We start from the raw sequence: 18,417 nt of genomic DNA on the forward strand, positions 1-18,417 counted from the left end.
CAGCTCAGGTCATGATCCTGGGGTCCTGGGATGGAGTCCAGCATTGGGCTCCCTGCTTGGTGGGGAGCCTGCTTCTCCCTCTCCCTCTGCCCCTCGCCCTGCATGTACACTTGCTCTCTCTTTCTCTCTCTCTGACAAATAAATAAATGGAATCTTAAAAAAAAAAAAAAGAAAAAATACTTAGGAATAAATTTAATCTCCCCCCTAAAAAAAGTGCAAGATGTGAACACTGGAAAATATAAAAGTTATAGAAATAAAGAAGACCTAAGTAAAGGGAAAGACATCCTATGCCCATAGAAGACTTAACATTGTTAAGATGGCAATACAGTACTCTCTAAATTGACAAGCTAATCCTAAAGTTCATATAGAAATGCAAGAGACCCAGAATAGCCAAACCAATCATGAAAAGGAATAAAGTTGGGGGACTCGTACTTCCTAATTTCAAGACTTACTACAAAGCTACACTGATCAAGACAGTGTGGTACTGACATAAGTTTAGACATACAAATCAATGGAATAGAATTGACAATCCAGAAATAAATCCTTACATTTAAAGTCCACTGGTTTCTAACAAAGGTGCCAAGAAAACTTGACAGGGAAAGAATAGTCTTCCCAAAAAATGGTGCCAGAACAGTGGATATCCACATGGAAAAGAATGAAGTTGGACACCTAACATCATACACAAAAGTTAACTCAAAGTGATAATAGAACTAAATGTAAAAGTTAATGGGGGCACCTGGCTGGCTCAGTCTGTGGAGCATGCAACTCTTGATCTCCAGGTCATGAGTTCAAGTCCCACGCTGAGCCTAGAGCTTACTTAAAAAAAAAAAAGAAGTTAAAAGTATAAAACTCTTAGAAGAAAGCAGAAGTAAATATTCACAACCTTGAGTTAGGCAATGCTTTCTTAGATATGACACCAAATGCACAAGCAACAAAAGGAAAAATAAATTGGAACTAATGAAAATTTAAAACTTTTGTGCTGCAAATGATAGCAATAAAAAGTGAAAAGTCAATCAACAGAATGGAAAAAATATTTTAAAAACATGTGTCTAATGAAACTCTTAAAACTCAATAATAAAAGATAACTAATCCAATTTTTTAAATGGGCAAAGGATATGAACAGACATCTCTCCAAATGGAGAATAAGTATATGAAAAGATGCTCTATAGACTGCTAACATTACAGAAATGCAAGTCCAAATGACAATATCACTCCATATCGACCATGAGGCCACAATAAAAAATACGCAAATAACAAGTAGGCAAAGATGTGGAGAAATCAAACCCCTCACACTTTGCGGTTGGGAATGTTAAAAGGCGCAGCCAAGGGGCCCCTGGGGGGCTCAGTAGGTGAAGCTTCTGCCTTCAGCTCCGGTCATGATCTCAGGCTCCCTGCTCAAGGGGAGTCTGCTTCTCCCTCTCCCTCTGCCCCTCTCCCTCTGCCCCTCCCCCTCCCCCTCGTGCTCTCCCTGGCTCACTCTCTCTCAAATAAATAAAATCTAAAAAAAAAAAAAAAAAAGTGCAGCCACTTTTAAAAACAGTTTGGCAATTCCACAAAATGTTATCAATAAGACCCAGGCATTCCACTCATATATACCCAGAAAAATGAAAACTTAAATCCATACAAAAACTTACACAGATGTTTGCAGCAGTATTATGCATGATGGCCAGAAAATGGAAACAGCCAAATATCAATTAGCTGATGGATAAATAAAATGCATATATCCATACAATGGAATATTAACCAGCAATAAAAAGGACTAAACCCTGATGCCCACTACACTATGAGCTTTAAGATGATGCTGACTGAAAGAAGTCGGTCACAGAAGACTCCATCGTATATGCTTCCACTTAGATGAAATGTCTAGTTAGTGGTTACCAGAGGATGAAGGGAAGAAGGGAACTGGGACTTTTTTTCCAGGATGACGACAACTCTCTACAGTTAGATTGTAGTGGTGGTTCTGCAACTCTTAAGAAAACCACCTTCACTTAAAGGAGTGAACCTTACAGTAGGTACATGATCCTCAAATAAGCTTGTTCACAAAAAGATGCATCTGGAGGTGGATACGGGTGACGGTTGAATAATAACTTTTATATGCATTTTATACAGTAACTTACGCCTTAGCTTGGAGAACCCTTCTGTTGACAAACTGGTTTGACAAGTAAATGTGTCCGGAAAGCATGATTGCCATGATTAATTTCGGGGGACTTGGTGTGGAGCAAACAGGACAAGCCCTTCTTCCGCGATGCCATGCTCTCTGCCCAGCGGTCTTGGTCCCCGGATCACAGGGGTCCTCTGTCTCCAGTCCCCCTCCCCCCAGGCCCAGGGGTCCTCTCAGTCCGGACCCGAACCCCGCCTCGTTGGTCCGCTCGGCCAGCTGCCCCCGCCGCACTCCCGGGTCGCCGTGGCGCCGCGGTGAAGCTGGGTCTCTCCGACGGGCCTGCCTGGTACTGCCAGCAGGTCCGGTAAAGCCGGGCCCCTCGGGATCGCGGCAGCACCTCCGAAAACCTAAGCCGCGGGGCCGGCGCGGGCACCACCTGCCCGCACGCGCCCCGCCCCGCGCTGACTGGAGCCGAGAGCCCCTGGAGTCACGCCCCTCCCGGCGCCGGGCGCGCGTCCCACGTTGGCGGACACGCGCACGCCTTCGTCGGCGCGCACGCCCCGTCCGGCACGCGTACACGCCGGGAAGGACCGCCGCGCGGGACGCCGTAGTCTGCCGAGGAGCGAGCGAAGGCAGGTGGGGAGCCGAGGGAGGCGGGAGGCGGTCGCCAGGGTCTCCGCGCCGGGGCTGGGGTCTGCGGGCGTCCTCTCAGTCCCGTCCCCCCTCCAGGGGTAGCGCTCGGGGCTTGGGCTGGGGGGGGGGAGGCGAGGTCCCCATGGCCCCGGCCCCTCCCCGCCGTGGGACCGAGGGGCGCGGGCGGGGTGACGCTCAGGCCCCCTTGCCCAGCAGTCCGCGGGAAGGAGCGGGTGCTCGCAGTTCTCCTCGCAGACCCCCGGACCCGCCTCCGAGATGTCGTATATGCTCCCGCACTTGCACAACGGCTGGCAGGTGGATCAGGCCATTCTTTCGGAGGAGGACCGCGTGGTGGTCATTCGCTTTGGACACGACTGGGACCCCACCTGCATGAAGATGGACGAGGTGCTCTACAGCATAGCCGAGAAGGTAACGCGGCTCGGCCCTGCGCGGGGCGTTCCGGGACCGGCCTGGGGATTGGTGTGGTCTGTTTCCTCCGCTTGGCCGGTTAGCAGAGTTTAAAAGTGAGGTTACACGTGCGTCCCGGGCCCTTGTTCGCGCCTTCCTTTCTCACACGCAGCACATTCCGCAGAGAGCTTGTGCACATTAGCTTCTGCCTTCTTCTGGGAGAGGTTTCGTCGACTCTCCGGTCTTAAAGAGGTTCATGATTCCTCCTCCTCAGAGCCATGAACAAAACACACTTAGAGACTTTGGCAAGAACGATGGAGTCTACTTAAATTGCTTAGTTTAAAAGGATTGTCCATTTTTGATACATTGTTTCTTGTGTTTGTGAAGCAGAACATTCCTGTTAAGCGGATGGTAAACCCTGTTACTTTTCTTCTGGTCTTTTCCCTTCCATTCTCTTTGTAAGTCACTTGATTTATAGCTTCGAGTGATTGAGTTGCAGGAGATGTCAGGAGAAAATAGAATTGTGCTCCTGATTTTTAATATTAGTACTCTAGCTTGTCATGGTGCTTGTTTGCTGATAAGGAAAGTGCCGTCCTTGGCACTGCTTTGTAACCAGGGCTTAGTGCTTTTCTGTAGTTTCCTCATGGTGATTTGAAGATAACTTTAATTTGGAGTTTTGCAATTGTAGCAATAGGACAAAGAGCAAATATATTACGGTGTTAATAAAATATCTAACTTATTGATATTCCGTAGATAATTTGAGAGGTCATTTTAATGAAGAGTAAAAGTAATGGAAACATTGAAGCCATGTTTTTTTCCAGAGGAATAAGGGGTTAAAATAACTTGGTAGATAGTAACAGATGTAAGGATCTATCTTGTATTTAGGAAAGGAAAAATTGTCTGACCTTCCAGGACTTCTGGTGGGCTCAGTCAGTAGAGCATGAGACTCTTGATCTTGGGGTCCTGAGTTCGAGCCCCACATTGGGGTTAGTTTACTTAAAAAAACAAACAACTATCTAACCTTTCATTGCTAATTTTTACTACCCCCTATTTGGTAGAAGAGGCAAAGTGCGGCATGGGTGGTGGCATTGGGAACACTAGAGACCATTCTTCCGTGTCAGTCATCATGAGCATCACTTGGAATACTTGTGAAGTGCATCTCAGAGGTTCTGATTCTGTTGGTCAGGGGTGAGGTCCAGAAACAGCCCTTTTAAGAACCTGCCCTGGGAATTCTGATGTGACTTTGAAAAACCCCTCGACAGAGGTCAGGATCAGAGTAGGCGTGCTGTGGTTACCAGCCATTCCCTTCCTCTTCCTCAAGGAGCTTGGGGAGAACTCGGGAGAGCAGCAGTTTTCTGACACTGGGGATCCTCCCACTTGGGTTCAGAAGTCGTAAATGAAGTGGTGCCAGGAAGTCACTTACGCCTTGCTTAGGTTATAGTGGTTAAGGGCAGATACTGCCGAGGTCAGTGAGGAACTGCCCACAGGCACTTTTCTGAGAAGCACACTGAGGCTCTGTTCACTTTGAAATAACTTAGGGTGGGTGTTCTGAATTCTACGTTGCAGGTGGTGGTATAAACATCAGGTGATGACCGCCTCCCCCTGTCCTCAGCACAAGGTCAGGATGCTTAGAGATGAGATGGTCATTTGGCTCTTCACATCTGAGCAAAACCAGCAAAATGGTGTTAGCTAGGAGATAGATTTTGTGTGTTAACATAAGCTTTTAGGGACTTTTATAGGAGTCTTTTCTCATCCCTTTATGTCGTTATAGACTGAATCTCCGTATCGTTGGTGGACGCACTCTTTTTTGGTATTGACCCTGTTGATAAGAACAGCTTAACTAGGCTCACTTTGAGTATTTTTCTTTGTTTTTTTTAAGGTACTTTTCCTTTTGTCCAAAAATTTTAGTAAACTTTTAATAAAATATTATTACAGTACAGTTACTAAAAATGCAAACTTGAAACGCATCACAAGTTTATTGCTTTATTTTCTTCTTAGTATAAAGGCAAAATAAGAGTTTATAATTCTGGAAGCCCTTTTTGGGGAAGCTCAAGAGGAATTTTTGAAACTTAAGGTTTTAGTATAAAGAACAACTTAACTCTCTATTTAAAAATCTCCCTCTGCAGAAATGGCAGATAGTGGGGGATCTTCCTCATCTTGTTACGAGCCCTGTTTGGATACCCCAGCTGTTTTAAAGTGAGTAAAAGTTCCACTGTTTAGGCTGGACTTTATTCGATTGTTTCTCCTGGAATGTGGTGTGTTGACTTGATGCTTTGGCAGTGCCAGCCTCCAGACCCCCACCTCATGCTGGGTTAGTTTTGAGCTGCACTGAAAACGTAAGAAATCTGCGAGACAATTTTATAGATGTCTGGAATTTGGTAGAGTGATAATAACAAAGTTTCCTGTTCAGCAGCTGATTTTATGCACAGCCTCAAAGAGAGACTGTGTTGTGTACCTCTGAGCTGTCTTGCCATTTTGTAGGAACAGTTTGTCACAGCTCATCCCATGATGGGAAGGAATAAATGGGACATTTAATTTTTGTGTGTTAAAAAAACGCATACAAATAGAGTTTAAAATATGCAAAACCTCAATGATATCATTGACTCATGATCATACATTCTAATAAAGTTGTATATAGGACAAATATATGTATGGAACTTTTGGAAATGATCTTAAGGGATCATTCTTAAGCGTTGCATAAAGTAAATCAAACCTTATTGGAAGCTGATGTTCAGTCAAATGAACTATCTCATAAGGGCGAAGAAAATGCATATGTTTGCTATGGATTTGTGTTTCTGGGTATGACAGCCTTGGAGCTAGCAGCAAGCTATGAGGGGCAGGATGGAGTGCTGGCTAAGAGTAGGGGCCAAGCTAGCTCCTGCTACTTACTCCCATGTGATCTTTTTTTTTTATTTTTAAAGATTTTATTTATTTATTTGAGAGAGAGAGAATGAGAGATAGCACGAGAGGGAAGAGGGTCAGAGGGAGAAGCAGACTCCCTGCCGAGCAGGGAGCCCGATGCGGGACTCGATCCCGGGACTCCAGGATCATGACCTGAGCCGAAGGCAGTCGCTTAACCAACTGAGCCACCCAGGCGCCCTCTCCCATGTGATCTTAAGTAACTTGTCTCTGTGCCTCATTTTACTCATCTGTAAGAAAAGGACAGTAGTGCCTAACCCGTAGGGTAGTCGTGAGGCTAGAATTAATAGAACGACTTCTGGAACACTTCCTGTCACAAAGCAAGTAACATTCCGTAATCATTAGCCACTGTTATCAGCATCATCATTCACATCACAAAATTTGCAGGAGTTATTGTGATAGAGCTAATCAGGCAAATATTTTGGGAAAATAAAGTTACCATGCAGTTTTTTGATGGCTTTGACATGAATTACCTAAAAATTGGCTCTTCAGAAATAAAATACATAGTGGCAATTGACAGTCCAGAAAATGTTTTTCCAGCATTTTATGTGGGTTCTTGGCTGGAGGAGGAGCTCTATTCAGAAGGTTGGAATGGTGGTTGGTATACTGTGCTGGCCTTCAGTCTTAGTGATTCGCATGAGTTACTTTCACTTGGAGACAGGTCATGTAGAAGGACTGCTGAACAGCTTAATCAGTGACCTGCTGAAGAAAGAAAAAGGAGGTATACTTATAAAATGTGTAGGCAACAGGGCTGGAAAGGATGTTTACTATTATAAATGATCAGCAACTTGATAATAGAAACGAAATTTGTACATAGAGTTCTTGGTTTTTAAAAAATACTAGTAACAACCAATTAAAATTACTGCAAACATAGCAGGTAAAATATTATTTTAGATATAGAAGACTTATGCAAATAAGTTTAAAGTACCATTTAAAAAGATGACTCCCATGGGTAGAGAGTCAAAGAACTTAAAAAAGAGGAGATTCTAATGGTTAAGTAAACTTCAGAGCCATACACATTAAAATAGTGTACTATTGTTTCTTAGATATATCAAAGATAAAAAAAGGTATTTATTGTGGTGTGGAGAAAGTTAATACTGATATCCTTTTGGAAAGCAATTTGGCATTGTATGAAAAGTCTTAAGGACTCAGTCACCCTCCCTCTTCAGTAGGCAAACTTATATGCTCTACAAGACTTTTGCTATAATTTCTAGCAAACTGGAAGCAACAACAATCAGTGTCTGATGGTAGGAGAGCATGGTGATGACTGTAATCTCTAGTTTTTGAGCATTTAGACCAGTTACCTTGCCAGGTAGGACACAGACCTCTGACCATGGCCCCCATGATGACTCCTGAGGTAGGGATGCCAAGTAATTTGTCCAGACTCGGAGATGGACAGTTGGGATTTGAACTGGGAATGTCCTCGGCAGTGGATGGAATATTATTTGGCCGTTAAAAATGATTTAAGCTTTTTAAATACCGTGGGCCTTTGTTAATGATGTCAGCTGGAGAAAGCAGAATGAATGTGATTTCCTCACGAGTGAAGGTCTGGGGAAAGGGAAACACTTTTCACTGTAAGACACTCGTATTCTATTAATTTTATTTGACTGTCATATTTTTAAATTATATAACTTGTTTAAAAAATACTGGGCTGGAGCATCTGGTTGGCTCAGTCAGAAGAGCGTGGAACTCTCGATCTTGAGGTCTTGAGTTCAAGCCCCATGTTCGGAGTAGAGTTTACTTAAAAAAAATTCTGGGCTGGACACATGGCAGTGGTTTTTCCATTCCACTTCTATATTTTCAAAGTGAATATTATTTATTTATTTATTTATTTATTTTTAAGATTTTATTTATTTGACAGAGAGAGAGATGGCGAGAACAGGAACACAAGCAGGGGGAGCGGGAGAGGGAGAAGCAGGCTTCCTGCTGAGCAGAGAGCTTGATGTGGGACTCGATCCCAGGACCCTGGGATCATGACCTGAGCTGAAGGCAGACACTTAATGACTGAGCCCGTGAACATTTTTTAAATGGAGAAAATATAGTAGATACCTAGCTTCATTTCAGTTTATAAAAAATACACAGGGTTATAGTTAAGCACAGATTCCTTAATGCGTGTGAAATATTCAGGCAAAATAGTTCAGACCGTGTGGAAGGCATCACGGCAGAAGTCATGTACCCCGTGTTAGGGGAAGCTTTGACAAATGGAGGCTTTTCCAGAGGCAAAAGACTGGCAGGGAGGCACAGAGCTGGAGGAAGTCCACTCGGTGCTGCCTGTCTGGATGTGCGATCCCTTTCTCTGCAAGTCTGTGAGAACCTTTGTCCGGAAGAAGTGGCACCATCTCTGAAGGCTGGTTTCTTTTGAACTCTGAACTCAGGGTTACATAATTAAACTCATGATGTCCAAAAACACATTTTTAGTGACAATAACGTGTTTCTTGTGTTTCAAAATACAAGTTTATTGTTAAAGTTCATTCAGTAAACATTTACTAGTACTGTGTGAGTCAGGTACTGTTTGGCTCTGAGGACAGATCGGTAAAGACACAGACATGGTTCTGAGCCTCACATTTATCTGCAGGACCATAACGTAATTCATATAGGGGGGAAGAAAATTAAGTACTGGGGTGTCACTTGGTGGTTTACTTCTTCTTTTTTTTTTTTTTTTAGAGAGAGCAAGTGAGTGAGCGGTAGGAGGGGCAGAGGGAGGGGCAGAGACATTCTCAAGCAGATTCCCCACTGAGCACAGAGCCCGACATGGGGCTTAATCTCAGGACCCTGAGATCATAGCCTGAGCTGAAACCAAGAGTTGGATGCTCAACCTGGCTGTGCCACCGAGGTGCCCCTGTTTATTTTACTTCTGAATGTGCGAGAGTTTTCTTACTCACCATTGGAAGCAAAAGGAAATAGGGCCTGCTCTTAAAGTCTCACTATAAAAACCAGCATTTATAGTGTGAAAATTATGTGATATCATTGAGTTGGGGTAGTTGAATGTCCTCATGTATAAAATAGATGAGATATATTTTGATCACTTTTTTTTTTTAAGATTTTATTTATTTATTTGACAGAGAAAGACACAGCGAGAGAGGGAACACAAGCAGGGGGAGTGGGAGAGGGAGAAGCAGGCTTCCCGCGGAGCAGGGAGCCCGATGCGGGGCTCAATCCCAGGACTCCGGGATCATGACCTGAGCTAAAGGCAGACGCTTAACGACTGAGCCACCCAGGCGCCCCTATTTTGATCACTTTTAAGAAGATGGGGTTTCGTGTGTCAATTTCTGCTTTAACTTGGGAAATTTGGACGTTCTAGGAAACAGAACCAGTTGGCTAAATAATTCACATTGAGTCAGAAAGGCATCTTGGGTTTCCGTTGGATTGGCAGCTTATGCTTTAGGAGGCAAATGTACGTCTATATGTCTGGTTATACTATAATGTTAATATCTTCATTTTAAATTATGGCATCTTTGTTTTATATGTAAAAAGTAATAAAGTATCTCTGCTTAGTGAAATTCAGGTGTAGGCAGAAGGTCAAGTTAACTCGCAGGGTCACTTTGGCCCGGACAGCTCTGCAGAGGAGCGTGCTGCTGTCTTGAGGGATGTAGAAGGAACATTTTGCACAGAGGCTCTTTGGACCAGTGGTGCACAGCACACATCACCACACAGCCACCTTCTCTTCTTCTACCAGGAAAAGAGGGAGTTGGAGGTGGCGGGGGAGACCCTACCTCTCTACACCTGAGACCCTCAGTGACTTCCCTCTTTTCATAGCCAGGCTCCTTGCAGGGCCTGTCCATACTTAATGCCTTGTGTGGGTCTTGCACGGTCACTGATGACCTCCCAGTAGCCAGAATCACAGATGCCCACAGCCTTTGTCTGACATGAGCTCTCTGGTACTTGACCCAGCTCTCTCTGTGGATGGGTCCCTTGACTTGGTTTGTGAGTGTGCCTCCCTGGCCACCCCTGTCCTTCCCTTGGCTCTCCAGTGGGCTGGCTGGACCAGCCACCTGTTGGATGCAGACGGCAGTGGTGTCCTTAGCAGAGCCATCCCAGAATTACTTGTAAGACCTTCTCTCTAGATGCTCCTTAGGTTTCTCAAGTTCCCAACCCACTCCTTACTTGGAAACAAACAAGTAAATAACCTGAACTTCTTAGGCCTAGAAGGGCCCTTGTCTGCAATTCCAGGTTCACGTTCCACCTCTAACCCCATGTCCCAGGTGCTGCCTCTGCCCTTGCCTTGTCCTCTCCTGGCATCTTTAACTTGCACATGCTGCTCTCCTGGCCTGGCACATTCCCCACTCCCCCAGGGCCTCCTGCCCCCTTTGGGCAGGCTAATTCCTTCAAGACTTGGGTAGGGAATCCCATCCAGAGGTTGGGCTTTGGAGCCAGATTTGGTGAGTCTCAGCTTTGCTACTTGCTTCCCTGTGCAGCTTAGAGTCACTGTCTTTCTGAGCCTTAATTTCATTGTACACAAAACATTAATAATGTCTCTATTTGGGGGTGTTAAAAGAATTAGAAATAAGGAGTGTCTTGCACAGAGTGGGCTCTCAGTCTGTGGTGAGGAAAGAGCATGTTCTAGGTTTTGGGGGTAAGTGACCTTGACATGATACTTTGCTTCCCGCTAGAATTCAGAGTGGGGGTTAGATAGACCCAGATAGAACAAGAAGGCAAAGGAGATGTAGACTTGTATCTTTAAACAAGTTACTTTTATTCAATTGCCTCCTGATTATGAAATGTCCATTGAGTTGAGTCCTTATGTTATTTAAAATTTTTTGCATACAATAAAAAGGACAAAAGTTGTGATTTTACTTTTTTCTAAAGTACATAATTTATAGTCCTGCCCACTGATTTTTAGACTAATTGAATATTTACATGGTGATTCCATAAGTTAATATTTAATATAATAATTGTTATTGGTGTTTATTTTGTGCATCAGCCAACAGAGCAAGGCATTGAAGGGATAAAAATAAGTCAGGGTTCCTACCTGACCATTTTGTGTATATTTATACACACTGACCAATTTATGGTCTTAACTTCTGTGCTGCAGTTTCTGTTTTATTTTTAAATAAAATCAGAACACAATTGATATGTTAACCATGAAAATAAAACTGGGTTCTGGTGACCTGACCAGCACATTCTCACTGTTGGCACAGGAAACCAGGATTTCAGAGATGGGGATCAACAATATAAAGGTGCTGCATTAAGGCTTTTTGGAAGCAGTGGCAGACAGTGGGCACATGGTGGTGTCAGAGCCCTCACGCTGCTGCTTGAGGGTTTTTTAGGTTTTCTCCTGACCAGTGCTGTGGGGCAAAAGGAGTCCTCGTTAGATGTAAACTTTTTTTGGTGATGGTGGCTTAAGTTTCTCTGTTAAGTATTTTTTAATAGTCCCCAAAGCAGAGAGGAGCATACCCATCTGACCCTATCGCTCAGGTTCAGCAGTTCCCAATACTTTGTCAGTCTTGTGTCACCTGACCCCTGGCATTTTTTATGCTGCAGTATGTAAAGCAAATCCCAGAAACCACATTATTTCATCTGCAAATATATTCAGAATTCTAGAATTAGTTTTGTATGCATTTCCTGGGGCTGCAGTAACAAAGCCCCACAAACTGGGCAGAGGAAACAACAGAAGTCTGTCCTCTCACATTCTGGGGGCCGAGAGTTCTAAACCAAAGCATTTGCAGGGCCACGCAGCCTCTGAAACCTTCTAGGGAGAATGCCTCCGCACATCCTCCATGCTCTGGAGTCGTCCGCCATCTTTGGTGCTCTTGGCTTGTAGATGTCTCGCTCTCAAAAAGTCACCCATGGCCACTTCTCTAAAGGACACCATCCGGAATGGCCGGTCTCTCCATAGCTGATGACATCTGCAAGGACCCTCTTCCAAATAAGGCCACATTCTGAGGACTGGGGGTTAGGAGTCCCGCCTATCTCTTTGTGTGGGGGGACAGCTCAGCCCATAACATACTGATTGGTGTAAGCTTCCTGGAAGGCATTGAGACAGCATTTATAAGGGCTTTTAAAATGTCATGTCCTTTGTTATATTCTATTTTAGGAATTTATCTTTGGAAATAATGAAATATGTACACAAATTAAGGGTAAGAATGTTCATAGGTGAATAATTGGTATTAATGAAAAATTTGAATTATTTTCATGAAAAATCAGAAAATAATGGAAGAATGGTAAAATAATGACATAACCATTTGATAAAGTATTATGTAGCCATAAATATTGTGTTTGGGGAAAATATATAATTTGTATAAGAGAATGTCCATAATTAAAGCAGTATATAAAATACTATGGTATGATCACATTTTATTTAAACAGTATAGACAGATGTGTTTGTGTGTGTGTGTGTGTGTGTGTGTAACAGAAAAAAATGGGAAAGAATTTACTAAAAATATATTTGGAGCAATTAACTCTGGTTGTTGGGATTGGAGGTGATTCTGCTTTAATAATAGTTTTCTGAGTTTTCTAAATCCTGTCTGATGAACTTGGAATTAGTGAAAAAAAATGAAAGAATATTTGTTATATGCAATGTTATTTGGAGTACTAGTCTACTCATATTTGTAGGTGTTCAAACCTAAGTGGGAGAAACGTATGGCTGAATTCTAAAGGCATGTCTTAAAGCAGTTGTTGATTGTATGCAATAAAGTATTTGGAAAAGTACAAATTTAAAAAAGTTCATATAGATTATTACTAGATCAGCATGAATAATGTATCTTTGGACATTTTCTGCAGGAGTCCCACAACTTGGTATTCTGAAAATGTTAAAGCAAGGTTAACAGCCAGTTGTCAGGACCCTGAACGTCTTGAATTGTCTTCCTGTGTGTTAGCGCTCCTGGAAAAAAAATGTTGGGGAGTTGGTTTGAAAATTGTCCTCTATACACAAATTCTTGCGTTTGTTTTTTAGTGTGCTTTTACAGAATAAGAAATTGATGTGTTATTTTATAGGGTTTTTTTCAATCTCTTACTTTTAGGTTAAAAATTTTGCAGTTATTTATCTTGTGGATATTACAGAAGTGCCTGACTTCAACAAAATGTATGAGTTATACGATCCGTGTACTGTCATGTTTTTCTTCAGGTATGTTCTCTTAAAGTTAACACTTCAGTTGAATATTGTTGGTTTGGAAGTTTGATGTAATCAAGATATCTTTACACTTGATGGTAGGAAGTTTGATGTAATCAAGATATCTTTACACTTGATGGTATTTATGTAATAAAGCTGAGTAACATCATGAGTCAAAAAAAGTTGTGGAGATTTAATTCGGAAAGAAATCACCATTTGTCATTGTTTTTACTTGTCAAATTTTCTGTTTATTGTTACTACAAAAGTTGATAAATAGCAATATTAAGCATTAGACATACCCCGTTCCTAACTGGTAGGGAATGTCTGGGTGGATTGTATAGGGTGTGTATTGGCTTTATATTCTGTGTAACAAATGAGCTCAATGTTCTGTTGCTCCAAGTTCGGGCAGGCTCAGTGGGTTTCCTCTCAGGGTCTCATGAGGCCCCAGTCACGGGTTGGGCCCTTTTCGGCGCCGTCAGGTGGGGAAGAAGCCACTGGCTCATTGGGTTGTTGGCTGAATGCAGTTTCCTGTGGTCATGGGCCTGAGGTCTCTGACTCCTTGCTGGCTGTATGCTGGGCCCTCCCTGCTCCTGGAGGCCCTTCCATCTCCACAGCCTGCACCTTCTCTGCAATTTCCTGTTCTGTCTCTATGAGGCTGTGAATGGAATAGACTCATCCAAATAATCCAGGATTATCTCCTTACCTTTAAAGTCAGTTGACTAGTAACCTTCGAAACATCTGCCAGACTCCATTTGTCTGTAACGTCACTGATGGTTGGCGTCTTACCACATCACAGTCCCAGGGACAAGGGCAGGAACTTCATGGGGTTGAATTTAGGATTTTGTTTACCACGGTCTGCCTTCTGGCTCCAAAGATTCACGTCCTTACCATATGCAAAATCAGGCATGGATGAGGCTTCTTAGGCTCCTGGACACCCCTTATCTGTGGCCCCAGCTTTCCCAGCACACAGTGTGGGACAGCATAGGAAATAGGTCTGGTTTCTCAAGGGGACGTGAGAAAGAAGGGGCTGACACCCCAGGCCTGGGAGGGTTCTGCCTGGGCTTTCCTGCCTTTTCCAGGAAAGGTATGTACAGCTGGACCATGTTTCAGCCTACTTCAGCCAGTAGCATTTTGGAGTTCTGTCATCTCCTTTCACTGCACCATCGGTAGTCCCTGTCCTGGGCGAAGATCCAGGAGGCACGCCGTTCCTCACTTCGGAGCTTCCCTGGGCTTCCGCACAAGGTCGTGTGGCCTCTTCCATGTCTCTGCTATGTCTGCATTGTAGCATCTTCTGCCCTCTGTAGGGGCTGGGACTTCATTCTTTCTGTTAGTGGTTCTTACACCACGTTGTCTGTCCACAGCAGGGAGAAAGCAGGCAGCCCCTTCAAGACTTGGCTGTTTCCTCAGGTGCACATCCAGGTGCATCCTTGCGACTTCTGGTTTCCACAGAAGCAGGACACTGGCCCTGATGTCATGTCCCCAAGGAACAAGGGCCCCTTTCCTCCATCCCCAGCAGTGCGTTCCTTCCTTCCTTTAGAGCCCGCACCAGCCGTGCTCCCCAAGTCCGTGTTTCTACAGTCTCTTCAAAGCAGTCTAGGTCTTTTCTGTCATGCTGCTCAAAATTCTCCCCAAACCCTTCAGGTGCGACTCGTGAGGATTGTCTTGGGTCCAGCCTCCTGCTGCCAGGCTGGCCTCCTGTGGCCAGCCCGACCAAGGCACAATGGATGCTGTGGTGGAAGAGGCTGCAGAAAGAAGGCACTGGATGCTGGTGTATCAGGTCTGGCTCTGCTCTCAGAAGAGAAGAACCTCCTTCCACTCTTTCTAAGACAAGGCACATCAGTACTTAAGTTAATTTTCTCACCAAATGTGTATATTGAGTCCTGCCAGGTTTTGTGGTCTAGCGACAGGACATTAAGTCAGATAAGACTGGGTTCCTGCCATCACCGAACTGCACGGATTGGCAACAGCTGAGTAAATGAGCAAAGGGAAACAGGTGCCAGAAGACGGGTATTTATAGAGACACAAGTACTGAGTCAGCATGGCGGGAGCTGAAGGACATCTGGAGGAAGTTTAGAATGAGCTCGTGCATTCCAGGGGTGGGCGGGCACACGGGCATGAAAAGTCGGGCCGTATCAGGGGAACCTGCAACAACATGGTGGCTGACAGGTGACGGAGGGAGGAACAGGGTCCAGACCCCCAGATTCCTGGGCCCGAATGAGGATGTGGAATGTTATCCTGAAAGTAAATGTTTGCAGCAGAGAAGAAACATCAAATTTGCCTTTTGGATGCTCACTCTGGTTGGAAGGCGGCCAGACTGGAGACTTCAGGGTGGAGTACTTCATTCTTGTAGAAGTGAAAAGTTAAATAAATGAAAACTAATCTTCAACAAACTTGGAAAAATTCGTGCACCAAGGACAACAAGGGTTAATATCTTTGTAAAGTACACATATAAATTCATTTTAAAAAGTAGCCTCTTAAAAAATAAATTTGTAAAGTATCATCTACATCCCTAATTGTAGAATTGCAAAATATACTGACTTCACAATTAGGACTTTATTATTAATAAAGTTGTACACAGGTGCTCACAAGAGCACCATGAAAAACTCATATTGTATTTCCTAGGTAAATTAGTAACAACCCTCTGGAAAACAGTTTCCCTTTCCAAGTGACTAAAATTGTCCTGTAGGGTGTTTGTCCTAAGGGAGTAGCTAAACAGAAAGTTTGCACCATGCATGGCGAGCGTTTTTAAAATAGTATTTAGGTTGTTTCCATCTTCTAAATCGTGGTGGATCCTCTTGACTGTGTGTGTTCTTAACTGATGTTAAACAAGAGCTTGTGATGGTGGGAAACAAGGCATTTTTTTTCATGGAACTCTTTTTTAGAAGGATTTTTGTGAGCATTGACCCCTTGTCTCTTTGCAGGAACAAGCACATCATGATTGACCTGGGTACTGGTAACAACAACAAGATCAACTGGGCCATGGAAGACAAACAGGAAATGATAGACATCATCGAGACTGTGTACCGGGGCGCCCGGAAAGGTCGCGGCCTGGTCGTGTCTCCGAAGGACTACTCCACGAAGTACAGATACTGAGCTCAGCCCAGCCTCCGTGCACAGAAATGGTGTGCAGTCGTTTTCATGTGGAAATATTGGAAATTATTTAAAGCCTTAGAGAAAGCGTTTGGAGGAGAATACAAAGATGAAGGGGTTGGAGGGTCTTTGCAGTAAGGGTTGTATGGCCTCAACTCTCCGCCTGCCTGGCCGTTGTATTTTTATATTAGCAAATATCTGTAAATATCTAGCCGAAATAAATACGCAGTAATGGAAAGTCGTAATTGCTTGTTTCTTAAGAAACTTGCCATACAGATTACTGATTTTGGCGGTCCAAAATTACTTACCTTTCCCATTGGAGTGGAATTCAGGTGTATGTCCTGTGGGGCCACTGTGTTTGGTTCGCCTGGTGGTGGGGATCCGTGTGAGCTTCCCAGGGCTGCCGTAACAAAGAGGCCCAGACTGGGTGACAACGGTCATGAGCTGTGTTGCAAATCTGAAGGCAAGAACTCCAGATCCAGGGGTGGTCAGGGTGGTTCCTTTGGGGCTATGATGGAGAATCTCTGCTCCCTACCCCTCTCCCAGATTCTTTGGCATCCTTTGGCTTGGTGCTTCACCCCGATCCTGGCCTTCATCTTCACATGGCCTTCTCCCTGTGTGTCTGTGTCCAAATTTCCTCTTCTTATGAGGACACTGGTCATTGGAGAGGGCCACTCTGCAGCAGCATGACCTCATCTTAACTAATTACATCTGTGATGACCCTTTCTCCAAATAAGGCACATTGTACTGGGGATTACAACTCCTGACATAGCGGGGTCACCTGGGTGGCTCAGTTGGTGAAGCGTCTGCCTTCGGCTCAGGTCATGATCCCAAGGTCCTGGGATCGAGTCCTGCGTTGGGCTCCCTGCTCAGCGGGGAGTCTGCTTCTCCCTCTGCCCCTCCCCCTGCTTGTGCTCGCTCTCTGTCAAATAAATAAAATCTTAAAAAAAAAAAAAAACTCCCAACATAGGAATATACGGGGGCTGGGGGGTGGGCACGGTTCAACCCACAACGGAATCCAAAGGCTTGAGTTCAGAAAGAATATACACTTGGGGGAAAAAGTGTAAGGGTTGTTTCTTATTCCTCCTAAGATCGTATCTAATCTACTGAAGCGGACTGTATTTTCTGTAGAAACCATGACCCTTCGGTACACGCAGTTAGTCCCCTTATCACAGTCTTGAGTTTCTCTTGCCCCGGCAGCATGTTGGTGGGTGGGTGGTCGGGAACTTCCCAGGCACATCTTGTGCACACAAGCTCTGCTGTGAAAACTCTGTCCTCTCCCGTGAGGAGGTGGTACTGTCTGCTAGCCCGTGTGTGTCTTAGAATAGTGCCTGGTGGCCCTTGGTGGTGTGAAAGCACCCTGCTGTGGCCAGATTGGCTGACTGGCTGAAACACAAGTACGGACCAGCAAAGTACAAATGAGGTGTGCTTTAAGTGGATTTAAAATTCAAATGCAAATCTTCAGCTTTGTTGCTCCAGCCTTAATTTTCCCATTTACAAAATAGGGAGTATAATGCCATATCAAATGAGGGGCTAGTGGAAAAATCTTGGTTACCCCAAGTACCTGGCATATAATAGACATTCAGTATTCTACTTCTGGCTTTTCTCCAAGATAGAACAAACAGTCAAGGATCACATGAAAAACTCACTAGTATTACTCATCAAGCAAATGCAAATTAAAGCCTGGAGATGCCAGTTCACACCCGCTGGGTTGGGTGTGCATAGATCCAGAGGGTCCGATTATTACAAGTGTCAAGGGCGTGGAGTATTGTTAGCCTCATACAGTGCTGGTAGAGACTTGGAACGGGGAACCCCCTGGAAAACAGTTTGACGGTTCCTCAAAAAATAGGGAATTACCATTTGACCCAGCAATGTCAGTCCTAAGTCCATACCCAGGAGAACTAAACACGTCTGTCCACACGAACTTGGACAGAACATTGGTGGCAGCATTATTCACAATAGCCGAAATGAGGTGACAACTCGCATGTCCATCAACTGCAAAATGGATAAACAAAATGTGGTCCATCCATACAATGGAATATTATTTGGCCATAAGAAGTGAAGTATGGATGTAGGGTACAGCATGGTGAACCTTGAAAACATGAGTGTAAGTGAAGGAGCCTAGGCACTACATACTGTATGATTCCATTTTTATGAAATATCCGGAATAAGCAAATTCATAGAGACAGAAAGTAGATTAGTGGTTGCTTAAGACTAG

At 44.1% G+C, this 18,417-nt stretch overlaps 1 protein-coding gene across 8 annotated transcripts; it reads left to right on the top strand.

The window, feature by feature from the left end:
- Positions 1–2,631: 2,631 nt before the first annotated feature.
- On the top strand, positions 2,632–16,440 carry TXNL4A (thioredoxin like 4A). Of its 8 annotated transcripts, XR_012377260.1 has the most exons (5): positions 2,656–2,733; positions 2,951–3,163; positions 13,021–13,124; positions 14,189–14,351; positions 14,751–14,886. XR_012377260.1 is itself a non-coding variant. In XM_025860257.2 (4 exons), the coding sequence occupies exons 2-4, from the start codon at positions 3,011–3,013 to the stop codon at positions 16,200–16,202; spliced, it is 429 nt and encodes a 142-aa protein (XP_025716042.1). In that variant the 5' UTR covers positions 2,632–2,733; positions 2,978–3,010; the 3' UTR covers positions 16,203–16,440. The 8 variants fall into 8 exon arrangements, 7 of the variants coding, with proteins under 7 accessions (XP_025716042.1, XP_025716043.1, XP_073746239.1 ...); XM_025860257.2 differs by lacking the exons at positions 14,189–14,351; positions 14,751–14,886 and adding an exon at positions 16,031–16,440 and having other exon boundaries at positions 2,632–2,733; positions 2,978–3,163; XM_025860258.2 differs by lacking the exons at positions 14,189–14,351; positions 14,751–14,886 and adding an exon at positions 16,031–16,440.
- The last annotated feature ends 1,977 nt before the right edge of the window (positions 16,441–18,417 follow it).

The sequence above is a fragment of the Callorhinus ursinus genome, unplaced genomic scaffold (genome assembly GCF_003265705.2).
Source record: "Callorhinus ursinus isolate GAN/ISIS: 27379988/994484 unplaced genomic scaffold, GSC_fseal_2.0 scaffold128, whole genome shotgun sequence".
In the NCBI taxonomy this organism is placed as follows: Eukaryota; Metazoa; Chordata; class Mammalia; order Carnivora; family Otariidae; genus Callorhinus; species Callorhinus ursinus.